Here is a 13,633-nt window from a genome sequence, read left to right as displayed (position 1 = left end):
CCAGAGAATTTACAACCTCGAAACTTTACCCCCCATTAATCTCCCCGAGCGACGCCGGTTACACGCCAGCTAGTACGTTATATTTTCAAAATTTTAGAAGAAACAATTTCCTACCTACTTATGTAAAAATACTTAACGAATTGTTTTCCGAGCTTTCAGGGAAAGTTAATTAAGCTTATGATTATTATTTTATTTTAATAATTCCAGGTAGGCGGCAAACTCGATGAAGCAAATTTCAACCTTATTGAGACCAGTGCAAAGAATATGTGGTCTTCTCACAAATAAATATACGCGTCATTTCAAAATGTCATGTTATTTATTCTACAAACATTAACATAAATATGTTTTTGTTTATTTACTTTTCTCGATAAAACTCACAGTTTGGCAGCATAAGTCAACTTATGACAGCAGGGCTAAAAACAGTCTGACACAAATAATAATTTTAAAAAAATGTCAGTCACATACAAAATTGTAACGGGAGTATTAAATAAAAGCACAATTTTAACGGAGAACACAATTAGCCTTTCTTTTGGGTAAATTTAAAATAGAATGAATTGATGAACTTAAAAAAATGTTATGTACGAGGCGTATCCAGAAGGTAAGTGTACTGAATTTTTTTAGGTTACAATTTTTTTTATTGAAACAAAAAAATTACATGGTTACCATAATACATATGTAAGCTATTTTTCGACATAGTCGCCATTCCTCTCAATACAGGTGGTGAAGCGGGGCATCAACTTTTTGATGCCTTCCTCGAAGTAGTTTCCCGCCAACCCCTTCGTCCACTTCTCCACTTCCCCCTTTACCTCCTCGTCCGTTGAAAACCTTTTTCCACACATGTACAGCTTCAGGGAGATAAAGAGATAATAATCTGAAGGTGCTAGGTCAGGGGAATGCGCGGGGTGGTTTAGGACATCCCATTTAAACGAGGCAAGCAGTTCCTTCGTGGCGTTGGTCGTGTGTGGTCTGGCATTGTCGGTCAGCAGGCTGACTCCCTTTGTCAGCATGTGCCTCTCCTCTTGTTTTGAATCGCCTTTTGCAATTTTTTTAGGGTCTCACAGTATCTTGCAGAGTTGATGGTCTCCCCTTGAGGCAGATATTCAATCAAAATTATGCCTTGACAGTCCCAAAACACGGATGCCATGATTTTCTTGACTGAAATTGTGTCACAATTGAAGGTCTTCCGCTCCTCTGATCATCATGCACAGATGTACGACCGTTTTTAAACTCGCGATACCACTTGTACACACTCGTACGATTCATAACTTTATCACCATATTCAGTTTTCACCTCATTATAAACCTCAAACGGAGGTTTTCCCTTTCAAACGAGATAACGGATGACGCCGCGTATTTCGCACTTGGCGGGAGATTGGATTGACATTTTTCACGAAACGTTTTGTCGCGTCGACACTTCTCAACGTACTGACCTTGAACTGGTCTCGTTGCGGAGGAGAAGAGTCAGGCTACACGGAAGTGTAGCCTACATGTCGAAAATAAAATTCATTCGGTCGTTAGAGCCTCTGTAGACTTACTTTCTGGATACGCCTCGTATTTACTGAAAATGTTGGATTTCTGACATTTTACGGACAGTTTACCAATTTTTCAGAGACAAACAAAGCTTAATTTGGCTCTCTTAATGAAGTATTGATATTATTGACAAGATCTTTATCCCGCCCATCAAATAAACATAACATTTCTTATTCGACCGTTTTAGATTTGGCAATGTGTGAGAAAAGATTTAGGCAACAACAGACAAATAAATAAGTAGCAAAAGGAATGCGACACAAGTCACACTTAGTCAACATGTTGATTCAGTGACAGGTGGTCTGACAGATAACATTACATCCTTAATTTAACATTTATTTACGTGATAAAGATGTTATAAAGGGATTTACGTTAGAGGAATAATATGAATTATGATATTCGGTGCAAATAAAACTTCAAGGGTGAAAACATTCCGATAGATTCTAAGAACGTACACTAAATCAGATCTGTTTAAAATATCACCTAAAAGATTTTCTTTTGATCTCAACTATGCGTGTGGATCAGGCCCGGCTGATTTCCACAAAAGTCTAATTTCAATAGTCACATACTGACTCGGTGGAGAAAAAACCTCTATTTTGTTCAAATTGTAACTATGCATGTTCACAAAAACCTAATGTCACATACTGACTCACAGTGAAGAAAACCTTTCTCGAGTCCCGACTGTAGATATTCATATTCGGAAAAGTCCAGTTTAAAGAGGCACATGCTGACTAACATGTACTGTAGAAAAGCCACTTTCCTGTTCCAACTGTAACTATGCATGTTCACAATAATCTAATTTAAATAGTCACACCTTCTCGAGTTCCGACTGTAGATATTCATATTCAGAAAAGTCCAGTTTAAAAAGGCACATGCTGACTAACATATACTGGAGAAAAGCCACTCTCTTGTTCCAACTGTAACTATGCATGTTCACAATAGTCTAATTTAAATAATCACACCTTTTCGAGTTCCGACTGTAGATATTCATATTCGGAAAAGTCTAGTTTAAAGAGGCACATGCTGAATCACGGTGGAGAAAAACCACTCTCTTGTTCCAACTGTAACCATTCATGTTCACAAAAGCTTAATTTTAATAGAAATCCATTGTCGTGTGCGTGAATTGCGATTTGCGTGTAACAGTATATCAAAATTCATTCCCCAGTTGTGACAATAAATATGAACAAAAAATCATTGCGGAATTTAATCCGTGTGCCCTTGGAAAATTTTTAGTCGTCAATACGGACCGAGGTGCAAATTGGGTTGGCCAGGCCTGGGGTAGACGATAAGTAGTTAACTGCCTAATCTGTTGATGTGAAGTGTTATTCAAATAGAAAATATTAAGAAAGGGTGTTTTATTTTAATAACTTGGTGATTGACATATAATCAGTGTTGCCATTTAGATAGTTTTCAAAGGGTTTCTGGAAAACCTTTCACCATTTTTTTTAATTTCCTAAAACCTATGTGCTTCTGAATATATTAGTAACAGAACATTTTTTGAGAAAACATAGTACAAGTTAAATATAAGCGTTTAATTAAATACTGGATGAAGTCCCCGGTTGTTGCCCGGGGATTTACGCAGAGTTTTTCGAAATCAAATGTAGATAGTAGTTTTCCTCTTGTTTTGAAGGACCGAATAAAACTGCAGATTTGTTTAATAAACAAACCCACACCAAAATGATCGTTTAACCACTGGAGTGCTTTGCGACAATTTTTTGCAAGTATTGCGCAATATCTTAGTAGTACCTCTAGGTACATCCTAGAGTACTTATTGAGTCTAAAAATATGGAATAAACTGTGAAATCTAGGTGGATTCACTGGCTATAAACCGCAGTAATCATTTCATATTGTTTCTTTACTAATATTTTGAGAAATGATGTTAATTGTATCGAATGGCTGAATTGATTGCGCAACACGAAGCGCTCCAGTGGGAATTTTAAATTCGTGCGGATAAACTTATTATTATCATTTATAACATAAGACTTCAGCTTTTGCAAAATCCAATGATCAGAATGTGAAATCTTAAAAATAATAGATAATATGAAAGGAGGTTCGTCTCCCGGTTTTGATTCTATTACGGCACATATGTTAAAATCTATGAAACCTTATTTAATAAAACCAATCACTCATTTAATAAACTTAAGTTTAACAAAAGGAATATTTCCAACGAACTACAAAAATACAATAATCTCACCTATTTACAAATCTGGAGATCCACACCAAGTAACAAATTATCGACCAATTTGTTTAATTTCAAATATAGGAAAAATCTTTGAAAAAATAGTAAAAAAACAATTAGTCAATTTCCTAGATAATAATAAAATACTACACAAAAACCAGTTTGGATTTATAAAATCTCTCAGTACACAAGATGCTATTGCTAACGTAACTTCATACATTTACGAATCTTTAGATAAAGGTAAAAAATGTGCAGGTATATTTATTGATCTTAGGAAAGCTTTTGGTAGCATATCGCATAAGATTCTACTAAAAAAATTGAATAATATAGGCATAAAAGACAACGCGATTAAATGGATTTCAAACTACCTAAAAAATCGACCACAAGTCGTAAAAATAAATAATGTTAATAGCGATAAAGAACATTCTGACTTTGGAATCCCGCAAGGTACAGTGCTTGGACCAATTCTTTTCACCATATATGTTAACGACATTTTCTTTCAACCACTACATGGCCAAATTACTTCGTATGCTGACGACACAGTTCTAATAATAAGCGAAAAAACTTGGGAAAACGTAATACTTAAAGCCACTGAAGACATAAATACTCTTAAGAATTTCTTCGACATTAATTTGCTATCACTAAATAGCGATAAAACATATGTAATTCCATTTGCAATACACACAAAAGACATCCCTACAAATTTTAACATTATCATTCATGACAATTCCAAAATACATAATAAAAATTACTGTCTCCAAAACTGCACAATACTAAAAAACACAAACACAAACACAATCAAATATCTAGGAGTAATTATCGATAAAAATTTGAATTGGAAGGAACAAATATGTCAAATTGTAAAAAAAAATCAGAAAACTGATATATGTATTTTTAAGAATCAGAAATTTTTTGTCTTTAAAAAACCTATATTTAATATATTATGCCTTGGTCCAATCAACTCTACAATATGGTATCATTAGTTGGGGATCCACATACAAAACTAACCTTACTCCAATAGAAGTGGTACAAAGGTTAATAATTAAAATAATATTACGAAAACCTTCCGATTACCCAACGGATCGATTATTCGAAGAATTTCAAGTGCCTTCATTTAAAGATCTTTATACTAAAAATGTATTAATTCAAATCATAAAAGAAAAAGACAAGTATCAATTTCTAACTGAAAACCGTACTCGACTTAAATATATTTTTCCATGCCCAAAATTAAACACTTCCTTTGCACAAAATTATTACACTTACCGGGCAAGAATTTTTTTCAATCGACTACCTGAAGAAATTAGAAACATTAATGATAACATCCAAATAATATACACTGTGAAAAAATATTTTAAAGACAAACTTACAAAAAATAAAAATGTTTCCAATTGAATTAATCTTAAGAATAACTCACTTCAAAATAACTCACTTCAAATAAGTTTAAAATCATTTTATTTTTAATTACTTACCTATTGTAATAAAACAATGTACACTCCTCTTCCAGCCACAAGCTAATGCTTCTATGGAAGAGGGGTCTTGAAATATTTGATCATATATTGTAACAAATAAACAAAAATGTACTTATATAATAAATATAATAAATAAACAAATAAAAATATTAAAAAAAAAAAAAATTATTTGAATCTTATGTTGGTGCTGTCAACATATTATTATAATTTCATTTATATATTTCTTTAACTCTTTCACAAGTTAATATGTACACCTAAACAATATTTTAATGCACACTATATGATGTATTCATGTCACCGCTGTATTAAATATCATTTTTGGCTTTATAGTCAATTGATAAATAAATAAAAATTAACACCTAATACCGGGACACTATTTTTATACAGGTGTAGGGTAAATTATAGGGAGTTTAGATCTGTCAAAAATAATAACATTACTTTAACTCACATTTATGTGAGACTGGTATCACTGTAAACCTGCGCGCGATACCTCGCGCGGCAAATATTCATTCTCTCTCCAGTGGTCTAGCCGCCGGTTTAGCCCTAAATCTCCTCTAACCTACGCGATCCGTTTTGTTCATAAAATTATTGTAACGCGAGTTTTGTTAAAATAAAAACTAAAAAGGAAAATATTCGAATTCTCATTTTTACACACCGAGAGTAATCACGCAACCTTGGATTCTGGGGATTGGAGAACCACAGAATAATTTAGACAACAACCCATTTAAATTGGCGATAATCACAATCCTCCAAACAGGATATTAAGGAACGTACCTTTCTAACGTGCATTGGAGGCCCTGAGAAAAATAATTTCCCTTAGGGCCTAAGTCATCTCTGGGGATGCTGTGTGGAGGGTATTTTTTGGTCTTGAAGATACCCATGTTGTAGAAGGAAGGAAACACAGAGGCTGGCAAATCAGCCGAGTTGTTGAACTCAATAACGAGTCGTAGAAGCGGCAACGTTCTCATGTGACAAATTTCAACTGTGTACATATGTTGGGCACGCGTTTGGCTTGTTTCCCGATTTATTTCACCTAATATACTATAACCAGTGATTCCTGACATTATTTGGAGTAAAAAATTTAATAAAATTTTGATCTACGGTGACATTTTTTGTTCAATTAAAAACATCATGATGAAATCATCATTAGGTATTGGAAAGTTTGGACTGAGCGACCAGTAACGACATGTGAATGAAAAAATGTTAGTTTTGAAAAAAAAAAACACAAACGAAAATGTCACCGGAGACAACCGGCTAAAGTAAATTAAATATTTATTGCCAAAACATTGAAAAAATGGAAGTTTGTCCTTGTCATTTGTAACGCTTACCCCTCCGCTCCACCCCTCAAAAAGGGGGATTTCACAGACAAAAAAAGCTTAAACATAATTAGGAATAAGCAACATCGATTAATTTCGATTATTTACACCTATTCTTATTAAGAACCGAAACGTGTCGATTATTTTAATTAAATCAATCGATCATATCTTCTATTTTTGTCACATACAATATTGATGGTTCACTGGGAAGCTATTTCTCGGTCATTGTCTCCTGCGAATAAAGATATTGCAAGTCAACGTGTAGGCACTTGAATAGTTGCCCAGTGTGTTAATGACTGGCAACAAATATGACTCTCGTAAACAGAAAACTTGCCAAGGAAAACGGAAAACTCGAGGAACCAAATAATAAATACCTACACAAGTATAGTGTCGTTGTGAAGCCTCGTCAACCGAGAGAACATTCTAGACATTATCTGGATGGGTTACATGCAAACAATATCTGCTATTTATTTAGAGAGAACAAAGACAGTTAATAACTTAATCGCACTTATCTAGATACTGCTTGTATACCTTCACCATATGGACTACATTACGGTGTCCGGAAACTAATGGTGCAATCGGGTTTGCTACGTTTGGTTATTTAGCAGGAGTGCCCTGGTTCACGAGGTGAGAATTGTGAAAGAAAAGTGTCTATGTCTTTGCGGCGGATGCGTCTGCACATCTACTGTGTGGCGGGCTGGATTTGAAGAGACCTGTTGAGGGAGATCTTTTTACCTCTCCAGAAGGACTCACACAGCATCCCCAAAGACGACATAGGTCCTATGCTAAATAATTCCCTCGGAGGCTCCTGTGTGGAGTAATGTAAAAAAAATCTATATCAGAGATTGTCAAAAAAAAACGTTTTTTTCGGTACCTAATTCAGGTTTTTTTCTATTTGAGCTTTCGTTGTTTTCGAGTTCTTCGGGTCCGAAGTTGGAATTTTTTGGTCAAATTTGATTAAAAAAATCGGTGTCTGAGGATAATATCAGCTGTTTAATGTCTAAAATGCGTCGAAGCGCAGACTCACTCCATGTGTTTAACACTATAGGGGTTTATAGAGACCGATTTTTTTCGAATTTGATCTAATAGTTCCAACTTAGGACTCAATTTACTCAAAAACGAAAACTCAAATAAAAAAGCTATACCACAAAATTGACTACAAATATGAGTTGTACTACCAGTTTCCCGCCGTTACCACTAGTTTCCGGACACCGAGTATAAACAACGAAGGCATATGAATATTTTATTGTAATGTTGCCTGTACTGCTACGGTAACTAAAAACGCAGTACCTTCCTTGAAACTCTCAAAGAAGACATTGTGTTCTTATTTTCCACAGCAGTATAATTTTGAAAGCTTGCGACAGCTGCTTCCACTAGTGGGTATATACAATACCTGTACCAATATGAGATTAATTGCACTGAAGTGAGCTCAGTTCTCCATGACTTTTGGCCACAGATCTTAGCGCTCTGTCACGAAGCATTATGAGAAAAAGTTTCGTATTTGGGACTCACCGGATTGATCATCGATGAACGAGTCAATGGACAGGTGCAGCGGCCTGGCGACCGGCACGTCCACAACTCCCCTCTGCGCCATGTTGCACCCAGTTGCTACTCGACACACGGCAATTTATATCAGTATAATTTGATCGCTATTGACAACACTGCACAGAGAATTTACAAACCAACACTAATCGTATCTGACGTCTAATTCTCCTGATGGCAGCCCTGGAAATGTCGTTCGAAATAAGAACAAGAAATTTAATGCGACGAATTCGAAAATAAGGAGATACCTACTCGCGCGGAAAATTGGTACCTACTCGGGTGGAAAATTTGAAATCGTGACGCATCGGTGCCTAACTTTGAAGTCTAATGTTAAAATAAATATTACTTTTGTCTAAAATTCTATCGTACCTAATTTATTATCTTACTGGTTGCCTGTTGTTATTGAACCTGTCACGAGTTTGTCAAATTAAATTAACGAAATTCATAACGTGCAGCCTACTATTTATTCCCTTTAAAAATGGTCTAGGTCCCAAGATCTAACAATAAAGTACCTACGTTGGTTTTAGTTTTATATCATAAACTAAACCTAAAAATAAGGGTTTGTGAATAGAAATCAAAAAGTGACATAGCATAATTTAAAGGGGACATAAATTACCTATACTCATGTTTATAGGATTGGTTACTAAAATGAAAGACCAAATGCATGAATAGAATGAAAAAAGGAATTATTGTAAAATATTAATGTGCTATGAATAAAGTAACTCTTAATGTGCAGATCAACCCACATCATTAAATTATACATGTCAGTTTAATTTTATAACTGGAAGCGCTCCAAGAAACGTTTTTAGATCGCAATATTCTTAGAAGTTTGCCTCCCACACGCTCACTGTACAGCTGAATGTTTTCGTTTAAATTGGAATAACAATTTGGCGGGACAAATTTAAATAAAATAATATTAATCAACAGAAAATCTGCCCCATAAATCTATAGATCAAAACACCGTGAAATTAAAAGACAATGCAATCTTCAAAAAGTTATGATCTATGACATTGCTATTTATAAGTAAGTACCCAGACGTCAAACATCAACAATACACCAAAGATTATTTATTTTTAATAAACAAGAGTGTGAAATTTGAAAATTCGAACGCCGCTGTAATAATAACGCGTAGGCTTTTAGATTATGATCTATGACATTGCAATTGCTATTTCGAGTAGGAACCCAAATTCAAACACCACAGATTATTATTAATTATAATTTAAAATAAACACGATTTAGAAAACTTGAATACTGTAGAAATGCGTACACTGAAGCGAGTGACGGTTTTGCGCGATAATTATACCTGTTGGGCGCGTTTTAGGTTACGTAACACAATGAATCTCTTTTGTTATCGTTTTAAAATCGCAGATTGGCGGATAAGTGAGGTTATTGCGCGTTTAGAGATGCCTGCAGATAATGTGGAACAATCGCGACAGTGCGGCTATTGTCGACTGAGGAGTGTGCGAGTTGTCCCGCGGCAGTTCCACGGCCTGGCACGAGACAGCTTTCTTCGCGTGATCTTCTAGTTAGCGGGGCAATCGCCTTTATATTGTTATTTTTCTATTTCTGGCGACACGCCGCGCCGGTTGCATGTTTTTGTACATTGTGTACGATCATTTGGTCCTACGCCCAACTGTCTCACTAATTTCTGGTAGTTATTCTAATTTGTAGGTACTGAGGGCCGGTCCTAGGCGGGCGCAATTGGAGCAGTCCGCTCCGGGCACCGAATTGCTAAGGCGGTGATAATGCTAAGCTGATAATGACAAGGCTCAGGGCCGGCCCTGGGTACTGTTTGTAGTCTTACCTCATCCCGGTAGCATTATATTTAATGTGCAGAAAAATTGAGGAAAGCCCGAGGAGTTTATGAAAAAAAGGTAACCTACATTTGTGTGAAAATATGAAAGTTAATGAAATATACTGTTGCGTTTCGTCCTATATTTTATAACTCTGCGTTAAAACGGCATGGTACCTAATCAGTTGGTCAGTTTTCATTTTGTATAAATAGAGAGAATCTCTTTTTGATCCAAGTACGTTAACTGGCGACAGAAGTTCAACTCTACTGGACGCATTTCACGAAAGTACCTACCTTACCGCTTGGTCAAAAGAAAATAGTTTTTTAGGAAAAAAATTATTACTTACCAAAAAAACAATAAAAAAATCTTATTGAAAATCAAAACTTTAATTTAAAAGGGCAGAATAAGTGAAAATGGCGGCCGATTTGTTTTCATTGTTAACCGTTAACGGTCAGCGCTTCGTAGTCTCCTAACGCAAGAAATACCAAGATTGATTTTCTGCAAATTCTCTAAGGTAGTTACGACTTTTTTCACATTAAGACCCCGTAGTAAACGCTCAAAGATGGTTAGAGGGAGCGCGGTAATAATTAAGCGAAAATGGTGAAAATATTTAATAAAACACGACTTATTTGAAATAGCGCAAAAATTTCTCGACAAATGCCTTAGTTGCATTTAAAGATATACTTAGATTTTTTCATGCTCGTGTTAAATAATAATTATTATCGGAGCTTACTTTGTGATTTTTTTCTATCGAGGGAATTTCATATAATTAGCATAACAAATGTATAGATATTATCTTAAAAATATATAGTTTTTTGGAACTTAAAAACTTAAAGAGTTAACGAGAAACTTGTTATAAATCAGTAGGAATTGGGAATGCGGGGGCTTAAAACGGGAGGCACTGAAGAAAAAAAATCCCTCAGGATCTAGAATTTCAAATATTACAGCTTGATGATTTTTGTCCCTGAAAAAATTATAATTATAAATAAAATGGGGCGTTACGCACATGACAAGGAAAAGTCAAATACCGAAATGGGTCAGTTGTGAAAATATCTTTAAAATAAAACATGTTTGCTTTGTCAGCTGTCACGTAACAAACGATACATCATCAGCAATAACAAAAAAACACTGAATATATATGTACGTATCTAATAGCGCGAACACATTTGCGAGCCGAGCCTCGAATTATGGGAAAAGAACAAAGCAACCACAAGCAGGATTTCGCGCCATTTGCTGTGCCTCGAATTATAGGAAAGGAACAAAGCAACCACAAGCGGCATTTCACGCCATTTGCTGATACTTCGTCCCTTTACTATAATTCGTGGCTCAGCTTGCGTTTCGACTCGCAAATGTATACGCAGCATAAGAAAAATCCCAAGTGCCCAAAATATTAGGATCACTAGGCCCATAGTTACAGACTAAAGACGTGATAACTAGGTCAAAAATATCGGACAAGTTTTTGAGGCAGGTCTAATCTTGACTTGACAACAGTTAAGTAGTTACTGAGATACGAAATAATACAAGTGTGGAATAAAATAGGCATTATACGTATTTATGTACTCTTATTTATTAATTTTGGACATTCAAGTTTACAAATGTCTGATTTATCATTACTTAGAAATATACATTATTAAATATTCTTTTAATTAATATTGATCCTACATCCAGCTAGAATCTATCAATTGGTGCAAACCTTTTGTTTTCTGGCAGCGAATTATAATGTTGCATTCCTTTGTACAGTAAACTATTTTGTGTATTGACTTTGTGGCAACCATTGTGGCAACCTAATTTCATGGAACGTTCTTATGTTATGTTTGAATTTCCTTGTAGTATATAATGTTGTTTGAAAAGTGTTTTGGTAACAGATTGTTTATTATGTTACGTATAAATATCATCGCGATCAAGTTAGCATCCGTTTGAATGTTAGCCAATTTAGTTACTTTTGAAAAATTTTGTTTTATAATTATTTTTTATTTTTAATAATATGTTTTACATGGGACATAATTCATTTTACATCATTGGTTTTTTACTACTCTTCCATTGAAAGCATTTGCTTGTGTATGGAAGGGGAGTGTACATAAATGTTGTTGTTAGTTAGTACTTAAATAATTCATTGTACATAAATGTATGTTTGCTGTAATATTTCTTTGGAAAGTAGTGAAGGATAATATATTAATTTATTAAATTTTAAAAAAGAAAGGAAGTTATGGAAAACTAAGGATATTTGTGAGATTAATTAAGTGACAGTAGTTTTTTTTCAGAATATTTTTAAAGTGTCTCTTGACAGAGAGCAGTATTCGGGTTTTATCATGCTTCTGATTTCTTCTGGTAAACGATTGAAAAAAGTTCTTCCCTGGTAAGTATAATGATGTTGTGCAAAAGACGTATTTAGTTTTGGGCATAGAAAAACATGTCTAAGTCGCGTTCTGTTTTCATTTAAAAATTGATATTTATCTTTTTCTTTTATAATTTGGATTAATGAGTTTTTAATATATAGGTCTTTAAATGTAGGTACTTGAAATTCTTCAAACAGGCGTTCTGTTGGGTAGTCAAAGGATTTTTTTAATATAATTTTAATAATTGTTCTTTGTATAATTTCAATTGGAAGAAGGTTACATTTATACGCGGATCCCCAACTAATAATAGCGTATTGTAAAGTGGATTGAACTAAGGCATAGTAAATTAAATATAGATTTTTTATCGACAGAAAGTTTCTAATTCTTAAAAATATATATATTAATTTTCTAATTTTGTTTACTACTTGACATATTTGTTCTTTCCATTTCAGATTTTTATCAATAATTACTCCTAGATATTTAATTTTATTTGTTGTTTTTAGTACTGTACAGTTTGATTTGCAATAGTTTTGGCTGTGAATTTTAGTATTATTATGTATGACAATGTTAAAATTTTTAGGAGTATCATTTGTATGGATTGCAAATGGAATTACAAATGTCTTTTCATTATTAAGTGACAGTAAATTAGTGTCGAAAAAATTCTTGAGCGTGTTGATGTCTTCTGTGGCCTTTAATTCTACATTTTCCCAAGTCTTATCACTTATTATTAATACTGTATCATCGGCGTATGACGTAATTTGACCGTGTAAAGGTTGAAAAAAAATATCGTTTACATATATAGTAAATAGAATTGGTCCAAGCACTGTACCTTGGGGGATTCCAAAGCTTGTAATCTCTTGATCACTATTAACACCATTGATTTTTACTAATTGAGGACGGTTTTTTAAGTAGTCGGTGATCCATTTAATCGCGTTGCCTTTTATGCCGATATTATTCAATTTTTTTAATAGCATCTCATGGGATATGCTATCGAATGCCTTTCTAAGGTCAATAAATATACCCGCACATTTTTTACTTTTATCTAGTGATTCGTAAATGTATGAAGTTACGTTAGCAATAGCATCTTGTGTGCTGAGTGATTTTATAAAGCCAAACTGGTTTTTGTGTAATATTTTATTATTATCTAGAAAATTTACCAATTGTTTTTTAACTATTTTTTCAAAGATCTTTCCTATATTAGAAATTAGACATATTGGGCGATAATTCGTTGCTTGATGTGGATCTCCAGATTTGTAAATAGGTGAGATTATTGTGGTTTTGTAGTTCATTGGAAAAATTCCATTTGTTAAACTTAAGTTTATTAAATGAGTGATAGGTTTTATTAAGTGAGGTTTCATAGTTTTTAACATGTGTGTCGTAATAGAATCAAAACCGGGGGACGAACCTCCTTTCATATTTTCTATTATTTTCGAGATTTCACATTCTGTTGTTGTTTCAAACATTGAAAGTAT

At 34.1% G+C, this 13,633-nt stretch overlaps 1 protein-coding gene across 3 annotated transcripts in view; it reads right to left on the bottom strand.

Annotated features, from left to right (window-relative positions):
• The window catches only part of AMPdeam (AMP deaminase), a 118,402-nt gene that overhangs the window by 87,340 nt on the left and 17,429 nt on the right, over positions 1-13,633 (bottom strand). The window contains exons 1-2 of one of the 3 annotated variants that reach the window (XM_089641197.1): positions 9,300-9,516; positions 8,003-8,215 (exon numbers count right to left, since the gene is read on the bottom strand). The exons of 1 other annotated variant lie outside the window; for it this stretch is intronic. In XM_089641197.1, the coding sequence (XP_089497323.1) occupies positions 8,003-8,084 (82 nt within the window). In that variant the 5' untranslated portion in view covers positions 8,085-8,215; positions 9,300-9,516. Of the gene's footprint in view, positions 1-8,002; positions 8,216-9,299; positions 9,517-13,633 lie in introns of those variants that run through there. One more of the 3 variants, XM_089641196.1, reaches the window with a different exon arrangement.

The sequence above is a fragment of the Hesperophylax consimilis genome, chromosome 16 (assembly GCF_061612785.1).
Source record: "Hesperophylax consimilis isolate HC1 chromosome 16, BYU_Hcon_1.0, whole genome shotgun sequence".
Classification (NCBI taxonomy): Eukaryota; Metazoa; Arthropoda; class Insecta; order Trichoptera; family Limnephilidae; genus Hesperophylax; species Hesperophylax consimilis.
The sequence above is the reverse complement of the archived record's forward strand: the minus strand, read 5'-3'. Positions and strand labels throughout refer to the sequence as shown.